The 19,367-nt window shown below is 44.0% G+C and overlaps 1 protein-coding gene across 1 annotated transcript in view; it reads right to left on the bottom strand.

Annotated features, from left to right (window-relative positions):
* The window catches only part of SESN3 (sestrin 3), a 163,188-nt gene that overhangs the window by 65,666 nt on the left and 78,155 nt on the right, over window positions 1–19,367 (bottom strand). The window contains exon 2 of the mRNA XM_082244564.1: window positions 969–1,031. Within this exon, the coding sequence (XP_082100690.1) occupies window positions 969–1,031 (63 nt within the window). The remainder of the gene's footprint in view (window positions 1–968; window positions 1,032–19,367) is intronic.

The following is a 19,367-nucleotide window of genomic DNA, read 5'->3' as shown; positions in this document are numbered from 1 at the left end:
GAGTAGGGGGTGTGACGTCACGTGCGCGTCCCGCCCCCTGCTTCTGACTGCGGCTCCTTCACACTAGGTCCACGCCCCGCCCCCCTGTTCGCGGCAAAATAAATGGAAAAAATGCGAAACACCGTGTTCGGTATTGGGCCTTCGGCCAAGCATTTCATTATTATTCGGCTTCGGCCAAGAATTTCATTTCGGTGCATCCCTACTTGTTAGCACTGCAGCACACCTGAATAGATGCTTGTGCTGCTTCTTCCCCCACTAGTGTAAGTAATGCTGTTCAGGGATTGCAACAGGCTAATGCCAGGTCAAAATCATGTACTTAGGCCCTTTTCACACTTGCGGACCATTCAGATCCGGCTGTCAGTTTTTCAGGCGGATCTGAACGGATGCCCCATGCATCTCTATGGGGCATCGGATGTCAGCGGAGACATGTCCGCTGACATCCGATCTGATCCTGTCCGTCAAATTCGGACAGATGGAAACCCTATTTTCCATCCGTCTGGCGGATCGGATGAGAACGGACAGGCGGTCCATTCTCATCCGATTTTCCCATAGAGAACAACAGGGATCTGACACCTGCTGTCATCTGCCTGCTCAGTGGGCGATCAGCAGATCGATCCCCCGCTGAGCAGCATGGCTCCGTCGATGGAACGGAGCCGCGTGAAAGGGGCCTTAGACTGCTGTCAATAAAAAAAATAAAAATAAATTTAATGATGTGTTAATGAATAAGGCACTGAAATAATTTGTGTGTTTTATATCTTCTGGAGTTACCCTTTACACTAATTTAATTGAAAAAGAAATTCAGGACATTTGAATGAGCCCATTACTGTACTAAAGGTTGTAATTTAAAATTGCCTGGAATGAATCTTTAATATAATATAATTTAAGAGGGCAAAGCTGTAAGAAATATTTTGTGCATGAAGTGTGATCCTGACCCTTCACCACTATCACATTACACCACTCAGTGTTACCTCTTTTTCAGGTATAAAGGCACTTGGTCCTCTTGATGGTTGAGAGGTTATGATTTTCTTATCCTAAAATAGAATGGACAAAAGGGCTTATAGCATACTGAATAAAGGTAAAATATCCTTCCTGACCACTATAATCAGATACTGAAACATGTTTAAGATCCTATGGATGTGTGTGCATAAAACATATAAATGACAGCAATGTAATTTTACAACTAACAAAATAAAGGGTTCCCACCAAAAGTGATTTGAGTTACAGGTGGAGTTTGGTGGTCTGCCTCACCAGCTGGCTAATACATCTCGGGTACTCCTGCAACTAGATCTTCAAAACCGTTCGGTTAGGGCCCGGGTATACATTCTGCCCTTGTCGCCCCTCTAAAAAGTGATCTGTGAATAGCTTTTCAGAGGCAATTGACAAGTGGTGAGGAGGCTACGTGTTACCTCCTTACTGCCTGTTTTAACCCCAAAAATGTCTACACATCATACGGCAACTGCAACGCAGCCCTATTCACTTGAATGGGTCATGTTTGGCGGCTGTACCACCTGCTGGGTGTGATATAATGTTTAATTTTTCCCTCTGCGCAGCTGCATCTTCTTGTTAGGTGGACGGTCAGGGAGCAGTAAGACAACCCAACTGTCTTCTTTTGTACCCCCCCCCCCCCCTCGACCACATGTGTGAACAAGTCCTTACATTGCCCATGGTAGAGAACAAAATTACCCATTACAAGTGTTGCAGTAGGCGTGTACACCTGAGAAAATGGATAAGTGCTGAGATCCCACCACAGAAGACTTCCAGAGGATTAAGATTTGGTAGGTGCTGAAAGGTTATGGCAAATACTCATTTTTTTATTGATCATCCATGGACACAGGCAGGGAAAACTATCAATCCTGGTACGAAGGTATGCCAACCTGCCATGGCCATGACAAGCAGGGCCTTTACTCTCCCTGTAGTGGCTTGTGTAGGTAGGCAAATGCAGTAGATGCTTCAGAGTTCCTTCGGAGGTCTCCTAAACTGTTTTGACCACCTTGTTTTCCCTTTAACTTTACGGGGAGAAAACCAGTTCTGAAAGAAAACCTATGACTTTGTACACAACCTCCAAAGCATAAATAAACCTCAAAACAACTACTTTCCGATCAGGTCCGTCTGTCAGTTTTTTCAGGTGAACCTGATCAGATGCTCCATGCAACCCTAATAGAGCAGTGGAGGTCAGCAGTGACATGTTCGCTGACATCCGCTGCTCTCCGATCCGATCCTTTCCGTGAAATCCAGATGGATGGAAAACCTATTTTCCATCCGTCTTGAGAATCAGTTCAGGACAGGCGGTCCGTTTTTATCCAATATCCCATAGAGGAGAGCAGGGCTCTGACAGGTCCATCTCTGCACCGTGAGTAGAGTCAGCCGGGCTGAAAGCCCGTGAGAGAGGACCCTTTATGAACTTTATGCACGCAAGCATTATATATTGGAGGAGTTTCACTGGTCACTTGTTTGTCATAATTATTTCAATTTACACTGAATGTTTTAAAACTAGAAGAATTTATATAGAATTTATAAATTTTATTTATTTACACCATTTTTATGCACTATAGCACTTTAGGGTATTTTGACTAATTTAGCATGTTTCAATTACATTTTTTCCAAGCTGTTGCCATTTTTGGGTGTTGCGCTTTAGTTTATATAATTTATGCATTAGTCTTTAATTCAATCTTTTTCCCCTTTATGTTCCCCTGTTTATCCTGCCAGTAACAAGCTTCTAGGGTGACAACCCTAACTTTCCTTATTCTATCAATGGGGGAACAGTGTTGTCACCCTAGGACAAGAATACAATAACTTTCCCTCTCCTCTTTTTCTTCAGATAAAGTTGCTGGAAACAACGTACCTGATAATAGTCAGCAAGCACAGAAAAATTGCCAAAACACAGAGCAAATCTCATCCTGTTCCCGATGAAACAGACGAAATTGGAGCTGTGGAGGGCCCAGTAGACACCACTCTGCCTAACATCTTTCGATCTTTAAATTGAAGGAGAGTGGATGGGAGAATCCATAGATTTCTCTTATTCAGCTTATGGGACTCAATGAGAAAAATCTAAGGTCATCGTTATCATCTGACAAGATTTCTGGCAGGATCAACAAGTATTTTTTGCACTTATCAAAATTATATATATATATATATATATATATATATATATATATATATATATATATACACACACACACACATATATATTTATTTTTTAAATTGTCATTTTAGGTTTTTGGCCAAGTGCCAAATTCACACCCATCCAACGCATTTCTGGCAATCGCACTGTGTTTTATGACCTGTTTGACCCTATGATTGGGGTGATAGCGAAGTAAAGCTTTATTTGAATGTTGGTATCAGAAGGCCCATGCAAATCTTCCTGTGGTATCTGCGGTGTCTACAGAGAATTCTGCACGCTACGGTTTCAGCTAAACATTTCTGACAGGTGCTCACATACCACAAACCCACAAGACGTTATATCTCAGACTAAGGAGCTGCAGATTGCGTGTCATTCCAGGTCACTGTACTTTATTCTTCCTTTTACCCACAGAAAGGTGTGTCTGAACTGTCCAATGGCATATGGGCCTGTGATACACCTTCAGCTGGTGATCTATTTATTAACAGGATGAGGAGATATGAAGTCACCAGCATTCCAATAAAATGAAAAAAAAAAAAAAATGCATACATATAACACTATATTACCAAAAGTATTGGGACGTCTTCCCTTACACGCACATGAACTTTAATGGCATCCCAGTCTTAGTCTGTAGGGTTCAATATTGAGCTGCCCCACCCTTTGAAGATATAACAGCTTCAACTCTTCTGGGAAGGCTGTATACAAGGTTTAGGAGTGTGACTATGGGTTTGACCACTTCTGTGTGCAGCAGCCCCCCCTCATACTTACTTGAGCCCAATCTTGATCCAGCGATGTTGCACGAGAATTTCGGCTGTCTGGGACTTTACCTCTTCATTGGCTAAGACAGCAGCAGGGAACCATTGGCTCCTGCTGCTGTCAAAGTCAGTAAGCCAATGAGGAGAGAGAGGGGGCGGGGTTGAGCCGCAGCTCAGTGTCTGAATGGACACACAGAGCTGCGGCTTGGCTACCCCCATAGCAAGCTGCTTTCTGTGGGGGCAACCAGGCAGGACGGAGGGGTCAGGAGCGCTGGCAAGGGACCCAAGAAGAGGAAGATCTGGGCCCTCTCTGTGCAAATCCACTAAACAGAGCAGGTAAGTAGATTTTTTTTTTTTGCCTAAAAATAACACAGAGACTTTAGTATCACTTTAATTTGTGACCACATCAAATATAGTTAAAAAAAGTCCTGAAGCTGATCTTACACTTTATACCTACTAACAAAACCAACTCTTATGTAAGTCAATCTACTTGTCATGCAATGTTGCTTTAGAAAAGTTTAGAGTTCACTCATAAGTCAAAGACTAGATCTGGTTTCATCTTGATTTGCAATACAGAATATTCATGTAAAAAAAGAAAAAAAAAAGAAGTATAAAAATGTTGACCATACAAGAGCACAAAGGATTCTGGGAGTGGGAGAAATGCCAGTGCAACTTTACAGTCAGATCAGATTACAGAGGCAGTGACAAGTAACTTCTTTATCTCTACAAAAGGCTGCATTTCTCGGACGGACGGGAGTGGGTTCTCGCTAAAGCCAGCGTTCACAATAAAATGAAACAAGCTGTGATTTGGCCTCATCGCTTTACAAAATGATATCATTGCACAAACCGGAGGCTCAATAGCAGGAGTTCCATGACCTTGGCCTTGTCACAACGTACCGATAAAGCCCAATGCTTCTGACAGCCGCAGATCTACTGTAACCGTTTAACCCCTTTAAGAGTGTATGGTTTAAGAATTGTAAGCTTGATATTCGTGAGGGCTCATAATAAAATCAGCTCCTAACTGTATACATATACTGAACAAAGATATAAACGCAACACTTTTGTTTTTGCCTCCATTTTTCATGAGCTGAACTCAAAGATCTAAGACTTTTTCTATGTACACAAAAGGCCTATTTCTCTCAAATATTATTCCCAAATCTGTGTTAGTGAGCACTTCTCCTTTGCCGAGATAATCCTTCCACCTCACAGGTGTGACATATCAAGATGCTGATTAGACGGCATTATTATTGCACAGGTGTGCCTTAGGCTGGCCACAATAAAAGGTTTTATCACAGCACAATGCCACAGATATTGCAAGCTTTGAGGAAGCGTGGAATTGGCATGCTGACTGCAGGAATGTCCACCAGAGCTGCTGCCTGTGAATTGAATGTTCATTTCTCTACCATAAGCCGTCTCCAAAAGGTGTTTCAGAGAATCTGGCAGTACATCCAACCAGCCTCACAACCGCAGACCACGTCCAACCACAGCAGCCCAGGACCTCCACATCCAGCATCTTCACCTCCAAGATCATCTGAGACCAGCCACCCGGACAGCTGCTGCAACAATCGGTTTGTATAACCAAAAAATTTCTGCACAAACTGTCAGAAACCGTCTCAGGGAAACTCATCTGCATGCTCATCGTCCTCATTGGGGTCTCCACCTGACTGCAGTTCGTCGTCGTAAACCGACTTGAGTGGGCAAATGCTCACATTCAATGGCGTCTGGCACTTTGGAGAGGTGTTCTCTTCACGGATGATTCACGGTTTTGTTAGATCTTTGAGTTCATCATATTTATTTATATATATATATATATATATTAGAAAAAATGGGTTCCAAATCAGTGGTCCTAGAACCCACTGAATAGAGGAGGGGGTGGGACTATAATGGACTAATTGTCACCAGTATAAGCCCCCATTCACACTGGGGCGACGCTACTTCGCACCCGGACCTCCGAGGTCGCGGTGCGAGCAGCGCGCCGCGACCTCGGAGCGGCCGCCACGGACTTCATAACATTGAAGTCTATGGCGGTCGCCTCCTGGTCGCCCCAAAGAAGCTCCGGACCCTTTTTCTGTGTCGCTCCTATCAGAACGGGTCCGCAGCTTCCCTATGGGAGGCGACCTGCGGCGACCTGTGAGGCGACCAGGTCGCCTCACAGGTCGCCCCAGTGTGAACGGGGGCTAAAAGGTAAGCAGAGAGAAACAAGATATAAAAAATATAACAATATTTATTGATAATTCATAATAAAATCAACGCATCAAGCATAGCAAAGGACAATACAACATTGTTCACATATCGTGGTTGTGGTAATCAGATGGGTGATTGCTTTGTTCAATACATTTCGCGGGAATACTCCAGCTTCATCAGGAACTATAGCATTTATAATTCACCCTCTTACAGAGCCATGATTACATTCACACCAAACTTAGCAAATATTTGACATGTGCATCATTAAATTGGAATTGAACCTCAGATCGCGTCTCCCGTCAACATGCCTCGTCTCCCGACTCGCGGTTCGGTGGTTAAAAGACCGGTAGCTCCACCTACTGTTCGCTTTGGTGGCACCTACGGAAGACTGGTCCAACCTATACAGTAAAGCCATTCCCTTGTGGGACCTGTTGGTCCCCTCTGGGATATTTGGCTTGGAGTTATGAGGCATGTTGACGGGAGACGCGATCTGAGGTTCAATTCCAATTTAATGATGCACATGTCAAATATTTGCTAAGTTTGGTGTGAATGTAATCATGGCTCTGTAAGAGGGTGAATTATAAATGCTATAGTTCCTGATGAAGCTGGAGTATTCCCGCGAAATGTATAGAACAAAGCAATCACCCATCTGATTACCACAACCACGATATGTGAACAATGTTGTATTGTCCTTTGCTATGCTTGATGCGTTGATTTTATTATGAATTATCAATAAATATTGTTATATTTTTTTCTTTCTGCTTACATTTATACTGGTGACAATTAGTCCATTATAGTCCCACCCCCCTCCTCTATTCAGTGGGTTCTAGGACCACTGATTTGGAACCCATTTTTTCTATTATGATTTAGGGATGAGGACTTCTTGTCAGGGTACGGGTTAGATTTGTTTTTATATATATATATATATATATATATATATATATATATATATATATATATATATATATATATATATATATATATATATATATATATATATATATATATATATATATATATATATAGGACCACTCCACCAAAAATAAAAAATAATGCCTAGACTGTAAGGCCCCTTTCACACGAACGATCCGATCAGATCCGCCTGTCAGTTTTTTAGGCGGACCTGATCGGCTCCTCCATGCATCCCTATGGAGCAGCGGATGTCAGCGGTGACATGTCCGCTGACACCCGCATCGATCCAGTCCGTGAAATCCGGACAGGTGGAAACCCTATTTTCCATCCGTCCAGGGGATTGGATCGGATGGGATCGGGAGCCGCCATTCACGGCACAGGGCTCTGAAGGAACGGCACGAGCAGCCGCTCCTTCAGAGCGCATGCGCCAATGACGTCGCCGGTTGCCTTAAAAGGAAATATCTCCCAAACGGTGCAAGTTTAGGAGATATTTATCGTACCTATAGGTAAGCCTCATTAAAGGCTTACCTTATGGTACGAGTTATAAGAGAGGGTTTACAACCTCCTTTAAATAGCAAATATCACATCTTGCCACTAGATGGCGCAAAGAAGGATATTTTGCGCCATCTTGTGGCCAAATGAGATATTTTGCTTTTTAAAATCAATGAAAAGTATTCGACCAGCACAGCCTAAGGCTGGTTTCACACATATACAAATTGGATGTGGGTTTCCCCGCATCCAATTCGCATGACAGGCGAGTGTGATCGGTTCTCAATGGAGCCGCTTCACACAGGTCCAGGGCAGCCTGCCAGTCTGCATTCAAAAAAAGTGCCTGTGTGTCTTTGGATCCAATTCAGGTGCAAAATCAGGCAAAAATTTGACTCGATTCGCACCTGAACCAGTGAACAGGGACGAACCAGACCCCAGGCACAAACCTGCGGCTGCATTTTTTTTAACTCAGCCAAAAAAATATATTTTTTTTGCTGCAAATATTTTTATTAAATACACCCCAATGTGTTGCAGTACCAATCATAAGAATGGCAACCCAAAGCCTATACATAGTACAGTAGCTGCCAATGTACCCGTAGTATAGCACACCACAGAGTACATAGTGGTGCACTGTTGAAAATGCTACAATTCCGAAAACATTAATCAGTAACTGTACAACAGTGTGTCATGGTGGCCTTGATCTTCACTGCTCCTACAATACTGATTTTGGTCAGCTTTCCCCAAAGAGCTCATTAGCACGGTTCTACGTTGTACAACACAGAACTGCAAAATGGAAAAAATTCAATAGGTAAGAAACTGGACTGCAGCCTCATTATGATAAGCCTTCATCTTAGTTCTTACTGCAGACAGAAGTCATAAACCAACTAAACATTATCTGGACTTAGGCAATTAGGTACCTCAGTTACCAAAGGACCTCAAACCAAGGAAATCCTATTAGATACTGTAAGAAAATTGGCTAAAAAGACATCCCTGTAAAAGAAGGAGTAAACACTTGCCTCTCCGCTGTCTGCACTATGGAATGATTTTCCCATAAGAAAAAAAAAAATCTACCTCTGAAATCTGCTCTTTATGAGTGTCGGTGATTTCCTGCGTCTCCTGCTGCATGAATGACTGCTCTCACTGACCTTTACATCACTACTATGTGCTGTAGCGATGCTGTCTTGACCTCTGCATTCTGTGCGTTACATCCTCCTGACCTCTGCATTCTGTGCGTGCTACGCCCCACCTGAACTCTGCATTCTGTGCGTGCTACGCCCCACCTGAACTCTGCATTCTGTGCGTGCTACGCCCCACCTGGACTCTGCATTCTGTGCGTGCTACGCCCCACCTGGACTCTGCATTCTGTGCGTGCTACGCCCCACCTGGACTCTGCATTCTGTGCGTGCTACGCCCCACCTGGACTCTGCATTCTGTGCGTGCTACGCCCCACCTGGACTCTGCATTCTGTGCGTGCTACGCCCCACCTGGACTCTGCATTCTGTGCGTGCTACGCCCCACCTGGACTCTGCATTCTGTGCGTGCTACGCCCCACCTGAACTCTGCATTCTGTGCGTGCTACACCCCACCTGACCTCTGCACACTACATCTATCTGAACTCTACCTCTGAGCACTACATCCACCTGTCCTCTGCGCCCCGCGCGCTACATCCACCTGTCCTCTGCGCCCCGCGCGCTACATCCACCTGTCCTCTGCGCCCCGCGCGCTACATCCACCTGTCCTCTGCGCCCCGCGCGCTACATCCACATGTCCTCTGCGCCCCGCGCGCTACATCCACATGTCCTCTGCGCCCCGCGCGCTACATCCACATGTCCTCTGCGCCCCGCGCGCTACATCCACCTGTCCTCTGCGTGCTACATTCACCTGACCGCTGCCCTCCACGCGCTACCTGCCCTATGCACGCTACATCCACCTGACCTCTGCACTCCGCGCGCTACATCCACCTGACCTCTGCATGCTACATCCACCTGACCTCTGCACTCCGTGCGCTTTTAATCTTTTTGAGTAGTTGCAGGCTACCAGCAGCAGGGCTGGATGGTGTGGACGTGCCTTCCGCCCAGAGCAAACTGCTTGGATCTCATACACTGGGGCTAAAAGCCCAGTTTGCACAGGGCCTCATAATATTTATGCAAAATGCACAGCAGCGTTGGTGGCATCACATGAGTATGTGTCCTCTTCCACTAATATGGGCTCAAGTTTCCGGTTAACTACTGAACTAAATACAGTGGCTCCCAAAAGTGAGTACATCCCTCACATTTTTGTAAATATTTTATTATATCTTTTCATGTGACAACACTGAAGAAATTACACTTTGCTACAATATAAAGTAGTGAGTGTACAGCTTGTATAACAGTGTAAATTTGCTGTCCCCTCAAAATAACTCAACATCCAGCCATTATTATCTTAACCCCTGGCAACAAAAGTTAGTACACCCCTAAGTGAAAATGTCCAAATTGGGCCCAATTAGCCATTTTCTCTCCCCGATATCATGTGACTTGTTAGTGTTACAAGGTCTCAGGTGTGAATGGGGAGCAGGTGTGTTAAATTTGGTGTTATCGCTCTCACTCTCTCATACTGGTCACTGGAAGTTCAACATGCACCACCTCATGGCAAAGAACTCTCTGAGCATCTGAAATAAAGAATTGTTGCTCTACCTAAAGATGGCCTAGGCTATAGGAAGTTTGCCAAGACCCTGAAACTGAGCTGCAGCACAGTGGCCAAGACCATATAGTGGTTTAACAGGACAGGTTTCACTCAGAACAGGCCTCGCCATGATCGACCAAAGAAGTTGAGTGCACGTGCTCAGCGTCATATCCAGAGGGCGTCTTTGGGAAATAGACATATGAGTGCTGCCAGCATTGCTGCAGAGATTGAAGGGGTGTGGGAGTAAACCTGTCAGTGCTCAGACCATACGCCACACACTGCATCAAATTGGTCTGCATGGCTGTCGTCCCAGAAGAAAGCCTCTTCTAAAGATGATGCACAAGAAAGCCCGCAAACAGTTTGCTGAAGACAAGCAGACTAAGGACATGGATTACTGAAACCATGTCCTGTGGTCTGATCAGACCAAGATAAATGTATTTGGTTCAGATGGTATCAAGCGTGTGGTGGCAACCAGATGAGGAGTACAAAGACAAGTGTGTCTTGACTACAGTCAAGCATGGTGGTGTGGAGTGAGTGTCATGGTCTGGGGCTGCTAGCACTGGGAAACTACAGTTCATTGAGAGAACCATGAAGGTCAACATGTACTGTGACATACTGAAGCAGAGCATGATCCCCTCCCTTCGGAGACTGGGCCACAGGGCAGTATTCCAACATGATAACAACCCCAAACACACCTCCAAGATGACCACTGCCATGCAAAAAGAAGCAGAGGGTAAAGTTGATGGACTGGCCAAGCATGTCTCCAGACCTAAACCCTATTGAGCATCTGTGGGGCATCCTCAAACGGAAGGTGGAGGAGCGCAAGGTCTCTAACATCCACCAGCTCCGTGATGTCATCATGGAGGAGTGGAAGAGGACTCCAGTGGCAACCTGTGAAGCTCTGATGAACTCCATGATCAAGAGGGTTAAGGCAGTGCTGGAAAATAATGGTGGCCACACAAAATATTGACACTTGGGCCCAATTTGGACATTTTCACTTAGGGGTGTACTCACTTTTGTTGCCAGCGGTTTAGACATTTATGGCTGTGTGTTGAGTTATTTAAAGGGGACAGCAAATTCCAACTGTTATACAAGCTGTACACTCACTACTTTACATTTTAGCAAAGTGTGATTTCTTCAGTGTTGTCACATGAAAAAATAATAAAATATTTACAAAAATGTGAGGGGTGTACTCACTTTTGTGAGATACTGTAGCTTCACTAAGAAAATAACATTCAGGAATTCAGTTATAGGAATTACGGGTGGCAAGCATTATTCTTGCCCTTTATTAAAAGACTGGCGGTATCTGTACAGCTGTTTAACGCCTATTCTTTGTGCCCCGGGTTTTATAAGTGAACCTCGTTCCTTCTTTTGTGAATGCATGGTGATAAAGGTTCTGGCCAACGATTGCTAAGCAACAACTTCTTATCAATGCCACAAAAGCGTCATGGATGCAAAATCCATTTTGAGATTCTACGGAGATCCTCAGAAAGCTGCAGAATTCTTAGAACTGTCATTACTCTTGCAAACCTCCCCGCTAGGAAGCCACATTTAATGGCATCATTACCGACGGACTAATGACAGGATTAAGCGCACTATAAAACAAGCACATTAATATCTCGCTCTGTGTGTACTCTGCGTTTGCACACAGTTATAAAGTAAACTCTAGCCCTTCCATTAAAGCGGGTGCCAAGTCTTGTTATCAGCGCTGAGATTAGGTCATATCAACCACTTCCCAGATTGTACAATGCGGGAGAAGAGCCATGGCTGCAAGATGGCGACCCCCTCCCTCTTCCTCGCACTTTGAAGATGGGTGTCTGCATGAACTTTCACTTGGGTGCGAAATGGGTCTGTTTACTTAGGACATCATTTCACACGGCTCTGCAATGGAAGCCGTCATACCGCTGAGAAAATCCACCCCACTCCAATTCAAGGGAGAGCAGTAATCATACGCATGGCTCACCTGTATTACAGCATTTCTGCCCCCAAGATAGTGTGCCCATAGCAGGAGGAGAATACAGGCCGATCTAAAAGGACCCATTAGCGTCGTTTTTAGGTATACAGTATTTAAAATCTGACTGATTAAGCGAGGCAATAATGTTATTGCAGAGCAATAGAGAAGGAAGGTTTTCAATCATCCTTTCACACGGAACGGAGTCCGTTCTGCTCAGCGGGGGGATCGATCCGCCGATCCCCGCTGAGCAGGCGGATGACAGCTCCGTCTCTGCTCTGTGTGCGGAGACAGAGCTGTCAGATCTCTGCTGTCCTCTATGGGGAGATCGGATGAGAACGGACTGCCTGTCCGTTCTCATCCGACTCACCTGTCCGTTCTCATCCGATCCGATCCGCCAGACGGATGGAAAATAGGGTTTCCATCCATCCGGATTTCACGGACAGGATCAGAATCAGATAGCAGTGGGTGCTGACATCCGCTGCCCCATAGGGATGCATGGCGCATCCGATCCGGTCCGCCTGAAAAACTGACAGGCTGATTGGATCGCCGTGTGAAAGGGGCCTTAGTCATTCGGTTGTGGCAAAAAATATGTTGACTGTAGAGCAGTTTTTCTCAACCAAGGTTCCATGGAACCTTAGGGTTCCTCCAGAGTTTGCTAGGGGTTCCTTGAGCAATAGGCAATTTTTGCCTCTCAGATGAGTTTCCAATGACACCATTGTTCCTTTTAGCTATCTGTAAGGGGGTAATTCTTCCCAATGACAAGAGTAAGGAGAATTCTTCCCACTGACTGTCACACTAATGTGTCATGAGTTGTAGATTTTTAATTTTTAGCAGGGGTTCCCTGAGACCAGAAATTTATTTCAAGGGATTCCTCCGTGTTGAAAAGGTTGAGAAAGGCTGTTGTAGAGGGTCAATTGGTGGCGCGTTGTCCGCCCTTTTAAATCATAGACAATTGATCTACATGTACCTTGTACGGACGATTTTTTTTTCCGCCACAACCATCAGTCATTTATCGCTTGGTCATGCCATTTTTTTATATCAGATTGGTTGATTGATATCAGATTTGATTGTTTTTTTCCCATAGGGCCTCATGCACACTGGATGTTATCAAAACGTCAGTAGAAAGCTGTAGAAGGAGTTTTTCAGCTTTTTTGCAGTAGGGTTTATCATAGTTTTTAGCTTTTTTTTTAGCCGCATCATTTTTTTTTTAGCTTATTTTAGCAAAACTATACTCCCACAAAAGTTTATGGGTATAAAACGTTGATAAATGCTGAATAGCCAAGTTTTTAGGCCTTTTTTGGCGTTTTTCGGCATTTTTAAGCTTTTATCAGAAAAAGAAAAAAATGTCTGACGCCAAAAACAGCCGCTGTAAAAATGTCCAGTGTGCAGGAGGCCTTAGTGATAAACTGAAATATTAACTTTACTTTGGTATGAATTCTTTAAGCCCTTCCCACCTGTCCTGGTGTCATTTTAAATAGTTTTGAAAATCCAGGGGGGCCGATCATGTGGACCACTGTGATTGGTTGTCACATGATCGGGAGCCAGCTCTTCCGCCTACTGAGCATTAGTGGGGACCGAGAGACAGCTGTCTCTTTGCTAGGAGCACACAGTTAGTGCACTAGAAAAATGAGCCACTCAGCGGCTTACGTAGGCGTTAAAGCACACCTTTTTGCCAACGCACATGTGTAACGTGGGCTGCAACAGGTTAAAATACAGACCAGTAGAGAGATCGCCGGCACCACGGTCAAATGCAGCAGGACATCAGCTTTATTAAGACATCCATGTGTGCAGCACAAACAGTCAATGTGTTTCCACAATAACAGTCTTAGTAATGAGTAAGGCTGTCATGGCAGAAACGCGTTGACGATTTGTGCTGCACACACGGATGTCTTAAAGAAGAGCTCAACCCATTGTTTTAACAGTTTCAAAAAACAGCTAAATTCCCGGCATGTCGGGAAGGCTAACGGTCACATTGGTTGTGCTCTCAACCAAACTGTCTAACCGTCCAATGGCTGGTGTCATAACTGATCACATGTGCAGCACCATGGCAGTTGAAGATGAAAGAGCCCAAGATGGCAGCCTCCTTGGCTGAAAAAGATAGTGGAACCCTAGGGTTCCTCCTGAGGTTGCACTCCACTCCACTTTAATAAAGCTGATGTCCTGCTGCATTTGACTGTGGTGCTGGTGATCTTTCTTCTCTACAGTTCTTTAGTGGACCGCAATCTGTGTCCGAGCACTGGTCGCCCAGCCATGGATGCAGAATTGGGGAGATAGGATTTGTTATTTATTTTTACAAAGCAGGTCTGCTTTAAAGTGCAGTTATAAAAGTTTGATGTTGACCTAATAAAATACCGAAACCCCCTTTTTGGGTTAACCAAGAATTTTGCATTTTGGAACTGTCGCCAAGGCAGGTTTTGCTCCTTCTGTCATGTTTACAAGCTAAATTTATACATACGCACAATATTTGTTGTAAATTGCTATTTATACCCTGAAAATCCCATCTGTGCTGTTCAACTTCCCCATTCTCACAACCACATCTCCTTTTCAAGAACACGGTTTTGCTGTTTTTAGCCTCCTGTGGGTTATCTTGAAATGCGGCGCATATGCATAAATTATCAGCCCTAACGTCGCCTACAATATGCAGCTAAAGAGTCGTGGCGTCAGCTGTCCAAAACATCGAACACAACAAGGAATGGCCATTAAAAAAAAATACAATGGGTGAGACTGGAGGGATTCTCCTGTACAATTAGGATGTATTGATGTCAGCAAGGAACCTTAAATAACAGCCATGGGTGGACACTGGTCTAGTTCTTAGCCATCTTAAAATTCTCAAATCGATCTTCCAACAAAAAATACATTATGCGCCAATCTAATTCCTCCACCCCCATATGTAAAATCCAGCTTTCTTAACATTGGTTTTCTCTATTTGACCCCCCCCCCCCATGCGTTGAACCTCACCTAGGTCAGAATGGCATTTCAGCCTCCTCCTGGGATACATACGTCACATATCCCTTGAGGCGTCAGCTTCCCCACAGCACAGGAAAAATGTCTGGCGCTACATCATCAGGGGACCGATGAAGAAGCAGGAAAGGAAGGCCAGTTACCGATGATGAAGAATGACGACATGTCCTTAGTCTGGTGGCAACATCATTCTGATTCAATACACTTTCTCTGAGCACTTGGCCCACCCCCAGCCTGTAAATGGACAGTGAAAGGAGAATTATCCTCTCTGTCACATTGTGTTCTCCAGACTTAATGATAAAAAGAGAGTCCAAATTAATTTACTGGTTTACACTAAAAAACAACCAGCACGTTTCAGGATGCAGAATACACTCCACCCTTCATCAGGGCTTCAGTTTATATCGGGACCTTGAAGTCAGGGCTTGGCAAATTTGCTTTGAATCCAAGAGTCAGCTAAAAAAAGTTAGGAGCCAGTTTTTTTTAACCAACAAATCTTTACGCAAAAATTAGGAATAATCGGCTTTTGTGAAGGTACCTCATCTATCTTAACTGTCATCTACAAAAAAAAAAAATCTTAAGCCCCATACACACGAGTCGAAAATTCGGCCGGGAATTTTCGTCCGACGACCAATCTGCCGATTTTCGGCTTGTTAGTATGGTGCTTCCGACAACCGACTCCGACTTTTCGGCCAAAAAAAAATCTGGTGTGCATGCTATAAAATTTTTGTCCTCCGTCAAAACACATCCGATTTTCATGCAGTCAGTACAGATTTCGATGGGGAAAAATCTTATGAGCAAGACTGGGCATGCTCAGAGATGAAAGAACACAAAGAAAGCAATCCAACACATGACATCACTTCTGAAGTAGAATTCTGTCGTGCGGGAAAATTCGTGTGCAGTCTAGGCACATTCCAACCAACAGACACCACTCTGGACAAAAGACGGACGACCGGTCAGCAGAAATTCGTTGTGTGTGTACGGGGCTTTAGGGTCTATTCACACCTGAGCGGATCGTATTCAGGCGTTTTTTGGGAGTTTTTTGCAGGTGTTTGGAGGCAGGCATTGACATCTAACAAAAACGCCTGTAATCTGCCAAAAAGGAAGCTCATGTACCTGAGCTTCAGGCGTTTTGCTTCAGGAGACAAAAACGCTCTGATGTGAACAGGGGCCATTGAAATGAATGGGATTTTACTTGTTGGGTGTTTTGAGACTTCAGAGATGAGCGTTGCGTTTTACAAGCTGAAAAACGCTCAGGTGTGAACAGGGCCTCATATTGGACTTTACTGGTACCAGAGAGAAATCTTACGGGTGGAACAATGTAACATGTTTCTGAAGGTGAACTTGTTCTTTAACCCTTTCACTGCCAGGGCAGGTTTTGCTGTTTTTTTGCACGTTAAAAAAAAAATTGAGACCCGAAGATTACATAGAACCCCCAAAAAATGATTTTCTGATAAACAGACACCGTAGAGAATAAAATAGTGGTAGTTAAAAATTTTTATGTCACACGATATTACTGCAAAGGTCTAGGAAACACAAAATTAAAAGTTAATTTAAGGGGGCACAAAAAAAAAAAAAAAAGAAAGGCAAAAAATTACAGATTTTTGGATAAAATATAAAAGCCGACGTTGCACCGAGTAAAAAGATACGCAACATGTCAAACCTTAAAAATGTCAGTACCCTATGTTTTCCATAGGTGATGCTTTAAAAGCCCCCTATAGGTCATCAGTTTAGTGTTACGAAGGAGTTGTGGTGCTAGAATTATTGCTCTCATCCCGGGGTGCGCAGCGATATGTAACGTGTATCACAATCAATGTTTTTAGGCGTAGGAGCCTTGTCACATGCTTTTACGTTTGTACGTGCGTATATATGCTTGGGTGTAACTTTTTTTTTTGTCTCCCCTGTGCTCCACTGAATGCAATGCACATCGCACTGCATTCGATTCTTTTCCGGTCTGGATGTCGGGGAAACTATCTAAGAGACGACACACAACACTTCCGGGTCAACAACTAAAAGAGCGGATGTGTGGGGACTCCTTCCCCCACCATCCCTTCTACCCGGTGGCACCCGCAGATTGGCAAGGGGAGCCCGGGATACATAGCAGGGGGCAGCGTGCTGTAGGGAATTGGGGTGGCAGCCCAGGCGCCAGGACAGAACTTCTGCTTGAAGTTATCTCGATTGCTCAAGTAGATGCTGCTGGTTAGTAACTCTCCTAAGTCCAGCTATTAGCTTCCCTATAGATTCATACAAGAAAGCCCTATTTGGAGTCCATTCAAGGTTCAGAGGGAGAAGGGAGTTTCTTCTAGCCCCCAAAACGCGTTGACATTCTGTGTTTCTGGTAACCTGCAGAGTTGGGTTGGGAGTAGGGACTATTGAAGGGTTTAGTTCAGCTTTGATGATGTATTATTGATTACATATTTGCAATAACCTGTGCCCTTTATATCTGTCTAGAGTTGAGCTTTAATAGAGGTAGGAAAGCACAATCCATAGTGTATATGTAGTGACTATAGAGGTAGGAAAGCACCATCCATAGTGTATACAGTGCCTTGCGAAAGTATTCGGCCCCCTTGAACTTTGCGATCTTTTGCCACATTTCAGGCTTCAAACATAAAGATGTAAAACTGTAATTTTTTTGTGAAGAATCAACAAATGGGACACAATCATGAAGTGGAACAAAATGTATTGGATATTTCAAACTTTTTTGACAAATAAAAAACTGAAAAATTGGGCGTGCAAAATTATTCATCCCCCTTAAGTTAATACTTTGTAGCGCCACCTTTTGCTGCGATTACAGCTGTAAGTCGCTTGGGGTATGTCTCTATCAGTTTTGCACATCGAGAGACTGAAATTTTTGCCCATTACTCCTTGCAAAACAGCTCGAGCTCAGTGAGGTTAGATGGAGAGCGTTTGTGAACAGCAGTTTTCAGTTCTTTCCACAGATTCTCGATTGGATTGAGGTCTGGACTTTGACTTGGCCATTCTAACACCTGGATATGTTTATTTGTGAACCATTCCATTGTAGATTTTGCTTTATGTTTTGGATCATTGTCTTGTTGGAAGACAAATTTCTGTCCCAGTCTCAGGTCTTTTGCAGACTCCATCAGGTTTTCTTCCAGAATGGTCCTGTATTTGGCTCCATCCATCTTCCCATCAATTTTAACCATCTTCCCTGTCCCTGCTGAAGAAAAGCAGGCCCAAACCATGATGCTGCCACCACCATGTTTGACAGTGGGGATGGTGTGTTCAGGGTGATGAGCTGTGTTGCTTTTACACCAAACGTTTTGCATTGTTGCCAAAAAGTTTGATTTTGGTTTCATCTGACCAGAGCACCTTCTTCCACATGTTTGGTGTGTCCCCCAGGTGGCTTGTGGCAAACTTTAAACGACACATTTTATGAATATCTTTAAGAAATGGCTTTCTTCTTGCCACTCTTCCATAAAGGCCAGATTTGTGCAGTATACGACTGATTGTTGTCCTATGGACAGAGTCTCCCACCTCAGCTGTAGATCTCTGCAGTTCATCCAGAGTGATCATGGGCCTCTTTGCTGCATCTCTGATCAGTCCTCTCCTTGTATGAGCTGAAAGTTTAGAGGGACGGCCAGGTCTTCGTAGATTTGCAGTGGTCTGATACTCCTTCAATTTCAATATTTTCGCTTGCACAGTGCTCCTTGGGATGTTTAAAGCTTGGGAAATCTTTTTGTATCCAAATCCAGCTTTAAACTTCCTTGTTCTTCATGATGCTCTCTGCGCTTTAAACGGACCTCTGAGACTATCACAGTGCAGGTGCATTTATACGGAGACTTGATTACACACAGGTGGATTCTTTTTTATCACCATTCGTCATTTAGGTCAACATTGGATCATTCAGAGATCCTCACTGAACTTCTGGAGAGAGTTTGCTGCACTGAAAGTAAAGGGGCTGAATAATTTTGCAAGCCCAATTTTTCAGTTTTTTATTTGTTAACAAAGTTTGAAATATCCAATAAATTTTGTTCCACTTCATGATTGTGTCCAACTTGTTGATTCTTCACAAAAAATTACAGTTTTATATCTTTATGTTTGAAGCCTGAAATGTGGCAAAGGGTCGCAAAGTTCAAGGGGGCCGAATACTTTCGCAAGGCACTGTATGTAGTGACTATAGAGGTAGGAAAGCACAATCCATAGTGTATATGCAGTGAGGAACTATAGAGGTAGGAAAGCACAATCCATAGTGTATATGCAGTGAGGAACTATAGAGGTAGGAAAGCACAATCCATAGTGTATATGTAGTGAGTAACTATGGCCAACACTGTGTACATACATAGAAAACTACACACACACACAAACAAGATTACAT

Source organism: Pelophylax lessonae (assembly GCF_965119305.1).
Source record: "Pelophylax lessonae genome assembly, chromosome: 2".
Classification (NCBI taxonomy): domain Eukaryota; kingdom Metazoa; phylum Chordata; class Amphibia; order Anura; family Ranidae; genus Pelophylax; species Pelophylax lessonae.
The sequence above is the reverse complement of the archived record's forward strand: the minus strand, read 5'-3'. Positions and strand labels throughout refer to the sequence as shown.